Below are 13,370 nucleotides of genomic sequence, written 5' to 3'. Positions count from 1 at the left end.
AAATTCAGAAACACTATTCAAGTCTCCAGTAACACAGTTTATGTAAGTCGTAACCGGCTTACATAGGACACCTCGTTGGTTTTAACAGCAGCCTCATGCAACTCAAAACCCAGTGCCATCGAGTAGCGTTTATATTTGTTGCAGTCTGGACGGCAGGCAGCCTCTGTCCTCTCTGCACCCCGGAAGGACCGAATTATTTTAGCATGTGTTGGGTAAGAAGGGGCATTTTGTCTGTGGTACTGCTGCTTGGATGTTCTGCCCCACAGGCGCTTCTTGCTGTCATGGGCTCCTCCCCACATCTCCCGGCCTGCACACATCATGCTGGCCTCCACAACTTTTTGGGTAGGACGCTGTCCCTTCTGCGTGGGGGGCAGGTAAAAACTGTCGACCCCACTTTTCTTCAGCTCCTCTGTCTCTTTTTTCTTCCCCTTAGCATGATGATTGTCTTAGTCATCTAGTGCTGCTATAACAGAAATACCGCAAGTGGGTGGCTTTAACAAAGAGAAATTTATTCTCTCACAGGCTAGTAGGTTACAAGTCCAAATTCAGGGTGTCAGCTCCAGGGGACGTTTTTCTCTCCCTGTCAGCTCTGGAGGAAGGTTCCTTGTCATCAGTCTACCCCTGGTCGAGAAGCTTCTCAGGCGCAGGGACCCTAAGTCCAAAGGACGCACTTTGCTCCTGGTGCTGCTTTCTTGGTGGATGAGGTCCCCATTCTCTGCTTGCTTCCCTTTCCTTTTATCTCTTGAGGGATAAAAGGTGGTGCAGGCCATACCCCAGGGAAACTCCCTTTACACCGAATCAGGAATGTGACCTGGGTGAGGGTAGTGTTACAATCCCACCCTAATCGTCTTTAACATAAAATTACAATCACAGAATGGAGGACAACCACAGAATACTGGGAATTGTGGCATAACCAAGTTGACACATATTTTGGGGGGGACACATTTCAATCCATGACAATGATAAAGCTATAAATTGATCATTTGGAGTGACTGAGGAGAACTAAAATGTAGAAGGTAAAATGTTTAAAAATTTAATACTAAATAGGACCAACCTTATAGTCCTAGAGACATGCAGCATTTGAACTCTTCACAGCACGTTTCTTCAGAACATTGTCAGCTCCAGACGTTGATCTTTCTCCTCAAGTTTGCCTTCTAGAGGCTTCCAATAGGATAATAAACGGTGGTCCTCAGATTTCCAGACATTTTATGAAGGATTAGGAAATGCTGGGACAAATACAGTGTCATGATGGCTCCCTGATTAACACAAGAAAAAATGAGAGTTGCTCAGAGAGAGCGAGGAGGGCAGTGAGAAGTATTCAGGAGAAGCCCCAGATGTTTGCAACTATTGTTTAGAAGGTAAGGCCATAAAAGAAACGTTCACCGCAAAGTGAAAAAGGACACATGACTCAGCTATTTACAGTCACAGAGTTTACCAAAAAAAAAAGTTTTTATGGAGATGTGTAATTCCTAGACTTTCAATAGCAGATATTTGTAAGCAGAAACTAGCTGACTTTCCAAGCCTGACTAACCTGACCTGGGAAGGCTATAAGGAGAGGAGGAAGTAAAGGCAAGAAGAAAACAATGACGAATTACTCAGAATTTTACTTTGGACTCCCCCCCATACCCAGATTTGTTTGGAGTTTTGTGTAGACCTTCAGCTACCGCATGCACAGCTGTGTTATAAGGAAGTAAATGAGTCAGAAACAGGTAGGATGGTGTAGCAGAAGCCCATCAGACTGCAGGATGGGAGGACCTGCTCTCTCCCTGTGGCTAACAGCATGCCATCGGTCCAAGTGAATTGACTCTTGAGACCTTATGATTTCTGCTTTCAGGTAGCTTGTAATTTAGTTGGATAGACAAAGAATATGTATGCAAAAAGTTAAATAATTGCACATGTAGCTGAGAAAGAATTTTAAAAGCTTTTTTTTTCTTTTTAGGTTCATTCTGAAACCTCAACCTTTGTAATATGACAAATATCCCCATGCTAGCCAATTGCAAAATAAAATGACTCTGGAACCCTTCTCACCTCAAGTTTCCCATTTGTGACATTCTAGAAGTCAGTGTGCTCTGCCTCCAAGGAGGTGTGATTTAATTCTCTGAGTTAATTAAAAAAAAAAAAAAAATCAGAACTTTTAAAAAGGTAACTTTATCTAAGGAGCCCCAGATGGTGCTCGGTTAACGTGCTCGGCTGCTAACTGAAAATTTGGTGGTTCAGGTCCCCCCAGAGATGCCTCAGAAGAAAGGCCTGCAACCTACTTCTGAAAAATCAGCCATTGAAAACCCTGTGGAGCACAATTCTATCCTGATGTATATGGATGGGTTGCCATTAGTCAGAATTGACTCTATAGCAAGTAGTTAACCTTATCTATATTCTAGAACTTCGGGGGACCTATTAGAAATCCGTGTCGTTTAGATCTTTTTTTTTCTTCTAACGTTAGCATATGACATTGTCAATTTGCTAAAATAAAATTGCAAAATTATATTTAACCCTCTCTTTGCCTTGAAGTTCTTTTATGTTCATGGTTATAACACAGTTTTGGCAGCAAATAGGATTTTCAGAATATATTGACAGCCTCCCAGCAATTTGATCTCTTTATCTCTCCTTTGTCATAATCTAGTTTAGTATTGTTTTATCTAATTCATTTTATTTATTTAATGTATACTTTTAAGATCACTTTATTCTCAAATGGTTGAATCGCCGATCTCATTTTATTTTGTAAAATAATGGGGAATATTACTATGACTAGTGTTTCTCCTCATCTGTATAATGTGGAGGAGTCCCTGGGTGGTGCAAATGATTAAGTGCTCAACTATTAACCGAAAGGTTGGCAACTCGAACCCACCCAGAGGCACCTAAGAAGAAAAGCCTGGCGACCTGCTTCCGAGAGGTCACAGCCATGAAAACCCTGTGGGGCATAGTTCTACTGTAACACATGGGGTTGCCGTGAGCCAGAATCCAAGTGATAGCAACTGGTTAGTGTGATGTGGGGCTTGAAATAGATGAGCTCTAGGTGTTGTCTTCATGTTACAAGCCTAAGAGTATAATGAAAAAGCACACATCTGGTTGAATTTCAGAGCCCAGGACAAGGCAGCCATGCAGCTGAGTGAGCTGGAGGAGGAAATGGATCAGAGGATTCAAGCTGCAGAGCACAAGACGCGGAAAGACGTGAGTTTCTGGGATGGGCCCATTCACTCAATACGTTTCGTGGAGCACTTTTTAGGTGTTGGGCACTGCTCACGGTGCAGGGGCATGGATGCAGGGAGTAGAGGCTTTCACGGAGGCCCTCAGTGAAAGCATTTTTTAGTGGTGGTGGTCTTTTTGTTTTTGTTTTTTGGAGTAGGGTAAGGAGACAGATAATAAACCCATAAATAAATACAGCAGATGATTTCAGATGGTGATGAGTGCGGTGGTGGGAATAAAGCAGCGTGTGTAATAGTCAGTGGCTAGGGTGGAGGCTGCTTTAGGTTGGGAGGTCAGAGGCCTCTTTGAAGTGGTTACATAAGAGCTGAGTCCTGAAGGAGAAGGCAGAGCCAGGCTTTGGTGGAGAAGGCAACTTGGCTTTTACACATTGTCTCATTGCCTGTATACACACCAACTTTCAACCTAGTTTACAGTGAAATTACAATCCTATATCACACTTTGGTGTTTTTAGAATATAGCTTTTCCCTCACTATGTTGTTGTTAGCTGCCGTTGACTCGGTCCCTGACTCATGCTGATCCGCCGTGTCCAGGAGAGCGAAATGCTGCCTGGTCGGCTTAGCTGTTCACGGCTGTGCTGCTTCTGCTCCAGCTGTTTCCTTTGCCTTGGTGATGGTGGGCCCTCTCCTTTCCACTCTCCTAAATTCTGCCCAGCTCAGAGAAAGTGTCACCTTCTCCTCGATGCCTGCCCCTGGTCCTTCAGCCACATTCGCCTCATCCAGACTTCAAGGTCACAGCCTGGAGAACCCTATGGAGTAGTTTTACTCTGCACGCGTGGGGTTGCCGTGCGTCAGAATTAACTCGATAGCAACTTGCAACACCAGCATTTAATTTCATGCATTACTTAATTTTCATGAGTAATATATGTAACATAACTTACATGGATTATTTAATTCACACAGATGATTTAATTTAGTTCTTGGAATTATCCGGTAAGAAAATGGAGGCATCGATAGATGAAGTAACTTGCCCAGGCTAGATAGCCGTAAGTGGGCAGAAAGGCCTTTGAAGGCAGGCAGATGTTCAGGTGTGGGACCATGATGTCTCTTCAGAGAGGCCTACTAATGCCCCTGTGTAACTGGCTTACTGCTGTATCTCTCTGCTTTAACCTGCTTCTTAGCATCACATCCTGCAGTTACTTTTATTTTTTCTAGTTTCCCTTCACGGGAATACACGAGAGCATCACTTTGTCCTTATTGCTCCCTGCTATTTATGTGCATAGTGCCTGGATCCATTCATAGGCTATCAGTGCATATTTATACAACAAACTGAACTGTTCATTAACATAAAACTTTATTTTAGTGCTGAGCATAGACTTTTTTTTATAGACTGTAAAATCACAGAATTTGGTAATAGAAAAAGGAAACTTCAAGATGTATCTACTCACAGGAGCTTCTGAAGGCTGCTGAAGGGCAACCCCTGACCTCCTGGGGCTCCCTTTGGTCATTCTCTCCTCCAGGAGAACATGAAGGGACACCTGTGAGAAGTACCTACCTATAGGGAAGCAGGGTGCATAGAAATCTGCAGGTGGTGTGATTTGAATTCAGGTAAGTTGTAAGCTCTAGGTGAAAGGGTGAACCCACCTTGCAGTCCTGAGGGCTTGATGACATGACAGCATCCAGGTAGGCCCTAGGAAAAAATGAATCACTTAGCAAAACTACCATCTAGAAAACTGCTGAAAATGTGAGACCCAAATAAACACCAAAACCTGGGGCAGTGGTTCATCACATATAAAATCTTCTCATAATCATTTAATAAAGTGTTTTAATGGATTTTGAGCTGTAATCGAACTTTCTTGGGTATGAATTTTCCTGTATTCTTTTGATGCTGCTCCCCTTCCTTTGTTTTAAGCGGGAATTAAGTAGATACTTGCTTAATCTGTGTACCTGAGTGACACTAACAGTTAAGTGCTCGGCTCCTAACTGAAAGGTTGGAGGTTCAAACTCTGAGGAAAGGCTGGTGATCTGCTTCTGAAAGGTCACAGTCTTGAAAACTCCAGAAACTGTTGCCCTGAGATAAACTTTAAATCTTAAACCAAAAATATCCCCTAAAGTCTTCTTAAACTCAAATAATAATTTAGCTTAACTAGTAAAGAATTTCTGCCTTGATCATTGTGCCCTTTTAAGATCAACTATATGAGATCACACTGACAACGGCAACTCGAAAGATTAGATAGGAACCTCACAGGGCAGTGAGTTTATATTAACAGGAGTGGAACAACTCAGGAAAGGAGGGTGAAAATGGTTGCACAGCTTGAAGAATATAATCAATGTCACTGAATTGTACGTGTAGAAATTGCTGAATTGGTGTGTGTTCTACAACAACAGCAAAAATAAATTATATATTAAAAAAAAAAAACCCTATGGAGTGCAGTTTTACTCTACAACACATGGGGTTGCCATGAGTCAGAATCTACTCAACCACCTGTTCTGTTGTTGCATTCTTTTTTTGTTTTTGTTTTGCTTAGTAGAGAATCTTTGCTTTGGCGGATAATCTTAGGCATGTCTCACCCAGCTTTGGAAGTAGTAGGTGGTTCTGTTCTAATCCATGCCATGGTGACCCCTGCATACAGTGGTCCTTTCCTTCTTGATGGTTACTGAGTGGGAAAGGCCCTTTGCTGGGCCATGCAGATTAAAACCCTTTCAAGACCCAATTATTTTCTGCTTTGATTTTTTTTTTTTTTGATATCATGTGTTTCATTAATGGAAACCTGCCTAGTCATGGAGTGTGTTTAAATTTTTGGTTGGTAATATGCATTTTGAGAAATATTATCTGGTACTAGATGGTTACCACAGAGCTTCCAAGCTTTTCGAACCCATAATTAGCAGGTGTCTCTGTACCACTCGACCTTGGTTGCTGACATTTATGTGGTTGCCTTCCATTAGGTTACATGAGGAACCTCTGCTTTTCCAAATACGACACAACAAAACAAACAAAGCCCACCAAGCTCTCTAACCATCACACAAGAAACCATAAATGTGTTTACAAGGCTTATCTAGGGGTGCAAAAGCCCGAAGAGACAATATTTTTACCCAGTCACACTTCCTGATTGCACTACCTTACTTGCAAGCCTCACACCCCAGCTGTTTTGCCTCAGCTAACATTTCTTTCAACTTTCACTGTTACACAAGTTCTCACTAAAAGCCAAAAACCCGTTGTCGTTGAGTCAATTCCGACTCATAGTGACCCTATAGGACAGAGTAGAACTGTCCCATAGAGTTTCCAGGGAGTGGCTGGTGGATTCAAACTGCTGACCTTTTGGTTAGCAGCCGAGCTCTTAGCCACTGCAGAACTGGAAGGCAGCAGATGCTTTCAGTGGTAAAAGTAGACTACCAAAGAACCTGAGAGCCAGAAAAAGTGAGTGGTACACCATATACACCACGGACCAGGAATTGAAACCAAAACCAAACCAGTTGCTGTGGAGTCCATTCCAACCATAGCAACCCTATAGGACAGGATAGAACTGCCCTATAAGGTTTCCAAGTCTGTAATCTTTACAGAAGCAGACTACCACATCTTCCTTCTGCAGAGCAGCTGGTGGATTTGAACCACCAACCTTTTGGTTAAAAGCCAGTGCTTAATCACTGCACCATCAGGCCTCCTTCCATGTTTAAAGAAGAACATTCCCTCCTGAAAGAGAGCACTTTTAAGCACTGGGAAACTGCTCAAGTCTTCCAAGCACTCTGCTTATTTCCACCTTTAGTTCTGCTCTTTCTGGCCTGGAAATTTCGTCTCTTTCTCAGGACTTGAATCAGATCGTACTAATTAAGAATCAGTCTGAATCTCATAGCTCTTGTGAAACCATCCCTGCTAACTGTGGGCAACACTCATCCCTTCCCCATGTCAACCACCTGGAGTCATATCTTTTAATTAATTATAATGATAGTTAATTGACTGATTAGTTAGTGTGTTATGGACCTCTATCACAATGTGAGTAATAGTCTTAGATGTGTCACCCCAGGGCCACGTGCATATGTAGGTTATGGGATGCTGCAGTTCTTCCACTTTTGTCAGTTTCAATTTCAGAACTGTTGCACATCTAAAGTTATTTGGTTTATTTCTGCCATCCCTTCTCCTCTTCGCCGAGTAGACTTGGGCCAGCCTCAGTTTGACACAAAAGATTTCTCACCTGTGGGGTTTATTTTAAGGGATGGAGCCTATTGAAATCAACCCTGTAAGCATGCCACAAAATCTTTTTTCCCCTCCCCAGGAAAAACGCAAAGCTGAAGAAGCCCTTAGTGACCTCCGACGTCAGTATGAAACAGAAGTAGGAGATCTACACGTGACGATAAAAAAACTCAAAAAGGTAGGTATGTGGCAGCTGGACATTTAGGAAGAGCCTCGGTATCTCAAGGTGTCTAAGTTATTAACAAGTAAACATATTTGGAACCATAAATAAACAGCAGTTGAAATCACATAGCAGAGTCAAGTTGGACTCCTTGGAAAGACTTTTTTTTTTCACCAAGGGCCCTGAGTTCCTTTCCTAGCTGCAGGGCTACCTACTGTGATATTCCTGACTGTTTGAACAGTGCCCATCGAATCCCAGTTTGCTTTGCGCAGTCATCACCAGCCAAGCACCCTCAAGTCCCACGTGTGCAATGGACTGTCTGCTTCGGGACAGCGGGCCACTGTCTTTCTTGGTCACAGCTGTATCCCAACCCCTACCTTAGTACCAGGTATACGGCAGGTATTCAGTGAATATTTATCGAATGCAATGAATATTCCTCTTTTATGAAGAAGGTTCTGAATGTAGAGGACCCCTGATCAGCAAGAAGAGGGAGAGAACTTGTTGAAGGATGAGCAAAGCTGTGGTTGGGTTTTGGCCTTTGCTCTAAGTGGTTTCTAACTAGCAAGGTACAGTTCACTCAGTGTCGTGCTAGTAGATGTTTAACAACTAGCTCTTGGCGGGATGGGAGGAGAAGCCCCAATTTGTGACATTTGCCAGGTTCCATGGTGTAAATACTCCACTATTACCAATTTCAAGCTACCAAGTTGACATCACTGATTACAGAGGTAGGAAGAAATGATTAAAATAGGCTGTCACCAGCCAGTATACTCAGGTTTTAGTTCTTGTGTGTGTGTTGTCTCCATAATTAATGGAAATATCTTAGCTAAAATGAAGATGAATAATTAGAAAAAAGTCATCTCTGAAAGTAGCATTTTGACCTTGGGCACATCACTTTGCTTTTCTGGTTTTTCACCTGATAACTTTTAATGCCCTTTCTAGTGTTTATTGCCATTGAGATTAAGTGACAAATAGCTTTATTTTCTGTGTTATTGCAACTTAAATTTCTAGAATTAGTAAGAATTCGTCACAATAGCCTTCTTGGAAATCATGATCAGTGTTAACTTTACATCTAATTTTCAAACATCGCTAGACCATACAGACTATGTTTGTTTTACAGAGTTTGAATTGATCAATTCTGTATTTATGTCAGGGTGATAGACTCTCGTAATCACTGTCTCCACTTATTTCTGGCTTCCCAGAACTGTAGACCAAGGAACGCATGCAAAGACAGACACCATGTGTCTCATCTTGAAAGAGCATGTGATGAAGACCAAATAAGCATTGTATTAATGTCTTAGGGCGGCCATGACAAAGTATCCCAAAATAGATGGCTTAAAACAAGAGAAATTTATTCTCTCACAGATCTGGAGGCTAGAAGTCTGAAGTCAAGGTGTTGACAGGGTTGGTTCCTTCTGGAGGGCTCTGAGAGTGAGTCTGTTTCATGTCTCTCTCCAATTTCCAATGGTTTCCTGCAATCCTTGGTGTACCTTGGCTTGTAGATGCATCACGCCTCCGTTGTCACATGGTGTTTTTTCCTGTCTGTGTCTTTCTCTTCTACTCCTACAAGGACACCAGTCATATTGGATTAGGGGCTACCCTACTCCAGTATGACCTCATGGTAACTCATCACATCTGCAGAGACACTACGCTATTTCCAAGTAAGGACACATTCATAGGTACTGGGGGTTAGACCTTTAACAGGTTTTTGAGGGGCACGAATCAACCCATTAATAGGCACAGAAGAGAAAAGGAGCCTGTGTCAGGAGTAATGAGACCTGAGTCCTTAGGTAGACTGTGCTACTCTCTGCCTATAACACCTGGGGCAGTTGGCTTCATCCTTTAGATCTTCAGTTTCTTATCTGTAGAATAAGATTCACGATAACTGTCCTGCCGAATCACAATAGCTGCTATTTTATTGACTTTATTAAGCTCTTTTTCATAATTAAAAGATAAAGTTTTCAAACTTTCTCTGAGGTATGTATAAATATCCTACCTTTACAGATAATGACACTGAGTTCCAGAGAGGTTAACTAACTTGTTCAAGGTCACACAGCCAGTAAGTGAAGGTCTTGTCTTACTACCCAATCTGTGCTTTTTTTAAATTTACACCAGATTTCCTAACTGCCTAATAGGGTTTTTACAAAAGACAAATAAGAGATGATTTATGTGAGAGTATGTTAAGGCTATAAAGAATTATAGAAAAAGTTGCACATTTTATAATTGCCATCATCCTGTATCATCGATTCTTAGAAACTCATTTGTTCCCACAATTTATCCTCTCTGAAGTCGGACTGCATCTTAGAATCAATGACTCTCCATAGTCACAGCCAGCCAGGCAGCAGTCATGACATAGCTCTGTGCAAAGCTTCAGTTGGTACCATCTGGCAAGAGGAAGAAAGCCTAGCATCAAAGTACTTAGACTTGATGAAATGTGGGTCTAAAAATCAATTCATTTCTGTTCTGTTCCGTTCAGTTCAGTTCTGTTTAGTTCAGTTCTGATCCTAACCACTTGGACTTCGGTCAGATTTTACATGTTAAAGGGCATAGTCCTATAGACTGCCAAGTCTGCCCAACATGTCGTATACCAGGGCAAGTGTCTTATGGACCCCTGCATGTCTGATCCGTTGGCTACCAATTTGGGGGTTCCCACTACATCCTCAGGACACCAGCCATGAGCTCAGAGGCCCCTAGGACAACCATACTTCTCACCTGCTGGGTGTAAATTCAGGGATTCCCATTACCCTCTTTGGTTTAGAAATTCACTAGAACAACTCACAGAATTCAGAAGAGCACTGTACTTAAGATTACAGTTTATTTATACAAAAAGGATACAAATCAGAACCAGCATGAAGAAGAGACACCATTGCTCAGGGGACACTGGGGTTCTGTTAACAATGGTGGAACATTGGAGATGAATAGTGGTGATGGCTGCACGACATGACGAATGTGATCAATGTCACTGAGTTGTATGTGTAAAAATTGTTGAATTGGTAAATATTGCATTATATATAGTTTTACTGCAATGAAGCAATTAAAAAACAAACAAAATAATAATAACAAAACTGGAGCCCACAAGGGGAAAAAAAGAAGAAATGAATAAGGCGAGGTCTGGGGAGGTCCCCAATGCAGAGTTTCTGTGTCTCCAGGATGTGTTACCCTCCCAGTGCATCCATGTCTGTCATCAGCCAGGAAGTTCTCCTGAACTTCAGGGTCAGAATGTCTATTGGGGTTTCATTATGTAGACATGATGGAATGAATTATTGCCCACCTGGTTGAAGTTGATCTCCAGCCCACTCCTTTCCCTAGAGGTCAGACTGATATCATTGGGTGGATGCTCTGAACCCCACAGCCCAAGTTACCTTATCAAGGTGAACTGTCAGGTATGCTCTGTAGTCCTTCGTGAATACCAAAGACACTAATTACTCAGGAAACTCCAAGCGTTTAGAGGTTACCTCCCTGGACCCAAGGACAAAGACCAAATTCTCTGGGTAAAGTAATTCTTTGCCCCAAATGGGATACGTTTTGATCAATACATTAATACTTAATAAGTAATGGACACCTACAATTCCCTAAGAATGTAAGCTGTTTTTAGAATTCTTTTTCTCCTTGTTACAGATGCCACTGAGTCAGTGTAGTCTGCTAATACTAATGAGGCATCCAGAGAGCAAAGCTCATATACGTATTTATACAGTTTTGTATGTGTATTTCTGTATCTTCATAGCATGCCTAAATTTTATTTATTTCAGTCATTTAATAAGTGTTTTATGAAGTCCCGGTCCAAGAGTCATAGGTGAATCTGACATTAGTTCTGCCCCACAAAGCTTAGGCTCTATTAGGAGAGATGAGACATTTATAAATAACTATAACACAGAATAGTAAGGGCTAGGTGCAGATCAAGTTCTAGGGGAATGTAAATATCTAGACTCATCTGCAACATAAAAGAAAAATCAAGGTTTGGGTTGCTTCATAGTTGGATGGCTTCCAAACAGGACTTTTCTACTGTTTTGAAGAAAGTAAATTTAAAAATAAAACCCCTTTTACAAATGTTTAAATTACTTAAAACAAATTTTCAAATCCTTATGGATTTTTTGTAGTTTAATGATTTCTAATGTTGTATAAAGTTGAAAATTCAAGACTTAAAGAATTCCTGCAACTTAGGATATTCCTAAGCTTAACCAGATCAATTCAAAGTGGACTTATCAATGTGTAACTTTTATTTGCTCTTTCAGCTGGAAGAACAATCAAAACACATAAGTCAAAAAGAAGATGTGGCTGCGTTAAAAAAACAAATTTTTGATTTATCAATGGTAAGAATCACGCTTTCATTTACTGAGATACATTTCCTGTTAGACTGCTGTTTTCTAAACATAATCAGGCTATTTTTTCAGTGTTCCAGGAATAGAAACTTAAAAGAAATTGATACTCTAGTTAGAGCCTTTACAATGCCTTTGAGCTAAGGTATTGTTTATGCAGGCTTTACCCCTTAATGATAGCCACACATATTATGAATGTGTTTATTTATTTCTTTAATCAAAGTAATAATGACATAGAAGAAATAAAACCATAGAAAACAGCACTTGGACTATAAAGAATAGAAATTTGTTGTCTCACAGTTTTGGAGGCTGGAAGTCTGAATTCAGGGTATCCGCCATATTGATTTCTTCTGAGGGCTCTGAGAGAGGAACTATTTCATTCCTCTCTTCTAGCTTCTGGTGGCACAGTGGTTAAGAGTGAGGCTGCTAACCAAAAGTCCGGCAGTTCAAGTCCACCAGCCTCTCCTTAGAACCCGTATGCGACAGTTTTCTGTCCTGTAGGGTTGCTATGAATTGGAATCCACTCAACCACAACACGTTTTTGGTTTTCTAGCTTCTAGTGGCTGCCAGCAATCCTTGGTGTTCCTTTGCTATTTGTAGATGCTTCTTCACAGGGCACTTCACATGCCCTGTTTTCTCTGTGTCTGTGTCTGTTTTCCGCTTTTATAAAACAGGAATCAGCTCAAGGGCAGAGGGTTTGGTTTTGGTTTGGGGATGGGATTAGGACGCACCCTTTTGAGGTATAACCTGTAGTTAACTGATAACAACACTTCAAAGAAAGAACCTATTCCCAAACAAGGTCACATTCATAGGTACAGGGTTTAGGATTTCAATATATGTTTTTTTGAGGGGGTAAGATTCAGTCTATAACAAATACTATCTGTTGACTTCCTCTTATGATGGATAGGCATTTATCTTGCTATCTCCGTCTTCCAATTTTTGATGTTTAAGTAACCAATTTCACTTTCTCTATTGAGTGCCCTTGGACCTCCCCCTTCAGTACCATCGTTTCCTGATCATATGCTACCTCCTGAAATGGATGAACACTGACCATTTCTTTTTGGTACAGTGACTCTGTGTATTCCTCCCATCTTCTTTTGATGCTTCCTGCGTCATTTAATATTTTTCCCGTAGAGCCCTTCAATATTGCAACCCAGGGCTTGAGTTTTTCTTCAGTTCTTTCAGCTTGAGAAATGCCAAGTGTATTCTTCCCTTTTGGTTTTCTAACTCTAGGTCTTTGCATGTTTCATTAAAATATTTTACTTTGTCTTCTGGAGCCACCCTTTGAAATATTCTGTTCAGCTCTTTTACTTCATCATTTACATTCAAGTTTCAGAGCCTCTTCTGACATCCATTTTGGTCTTTTCTTTATTTACTGTCTTTTTAATGACCTCTTATATTCTTCATATATGATGGCCTTGATGTCATTCCACAATTCGTCTGGTCTTCTGTCATTAGTATTTAACGCATCAAATCTATCCTCCAGGTGGTCTCAAAATTCAGGTGTGATGTGCTGAAGGTCATACTGTGGCTCTCACGGACTTGTTTTAACATTCTTCAGCTTCAGC

At 41.2% G+C, this 13,370-nt stretch overlaps 1 protein-coding gene across 1 annotated transcript in view; it reads left to right on the top strand.

Annotated features, from left to right (window-relative positions):
- The window catches only part of RASEF (RAS and EF-hand domain containing), a 98,980-nt gene that overhangs the window by 45,529 nt on the left and 40,081 nt on the right, over positions 1-13,370 (top strand). Inside the window, exons 3-5 of the mRNA XM_064291194.1 lie at positions 3,078-3,168; positions 7,412-7,507; positions 11,719-11,796. Coding sequence (XP_064147264.1) covers positions 3,078-3,168; positions 7,412-7,507; positions 11,719-11,796 — 265 coding nt within the window. The remainder of the gene's footprint in view (positions 1-3,077; positions 3,169-7,411; positions 7,508-11,718; positions 11,797-13,370) is intronic.

The sequence above is a fragment of the Loxodonta africana genome, chromosome 9 (genome assembly GCF_030014295.1).
Source record: "Loxodonta africana isolate mLoxAfr1 chromosome 9, mLoxAfr1.hap2, whole genome shotgun sequence".
NCBI lineage: Eukaryota > Metazoa > Chordata > Mammalia > Proboscidea > Elephantidae > Loxodonta > Loxodonta africana.
Note: the sequence above shows the minus strand (reverse complement) of the source record. Positions and strands in the feature narration are given on the sequence as shown.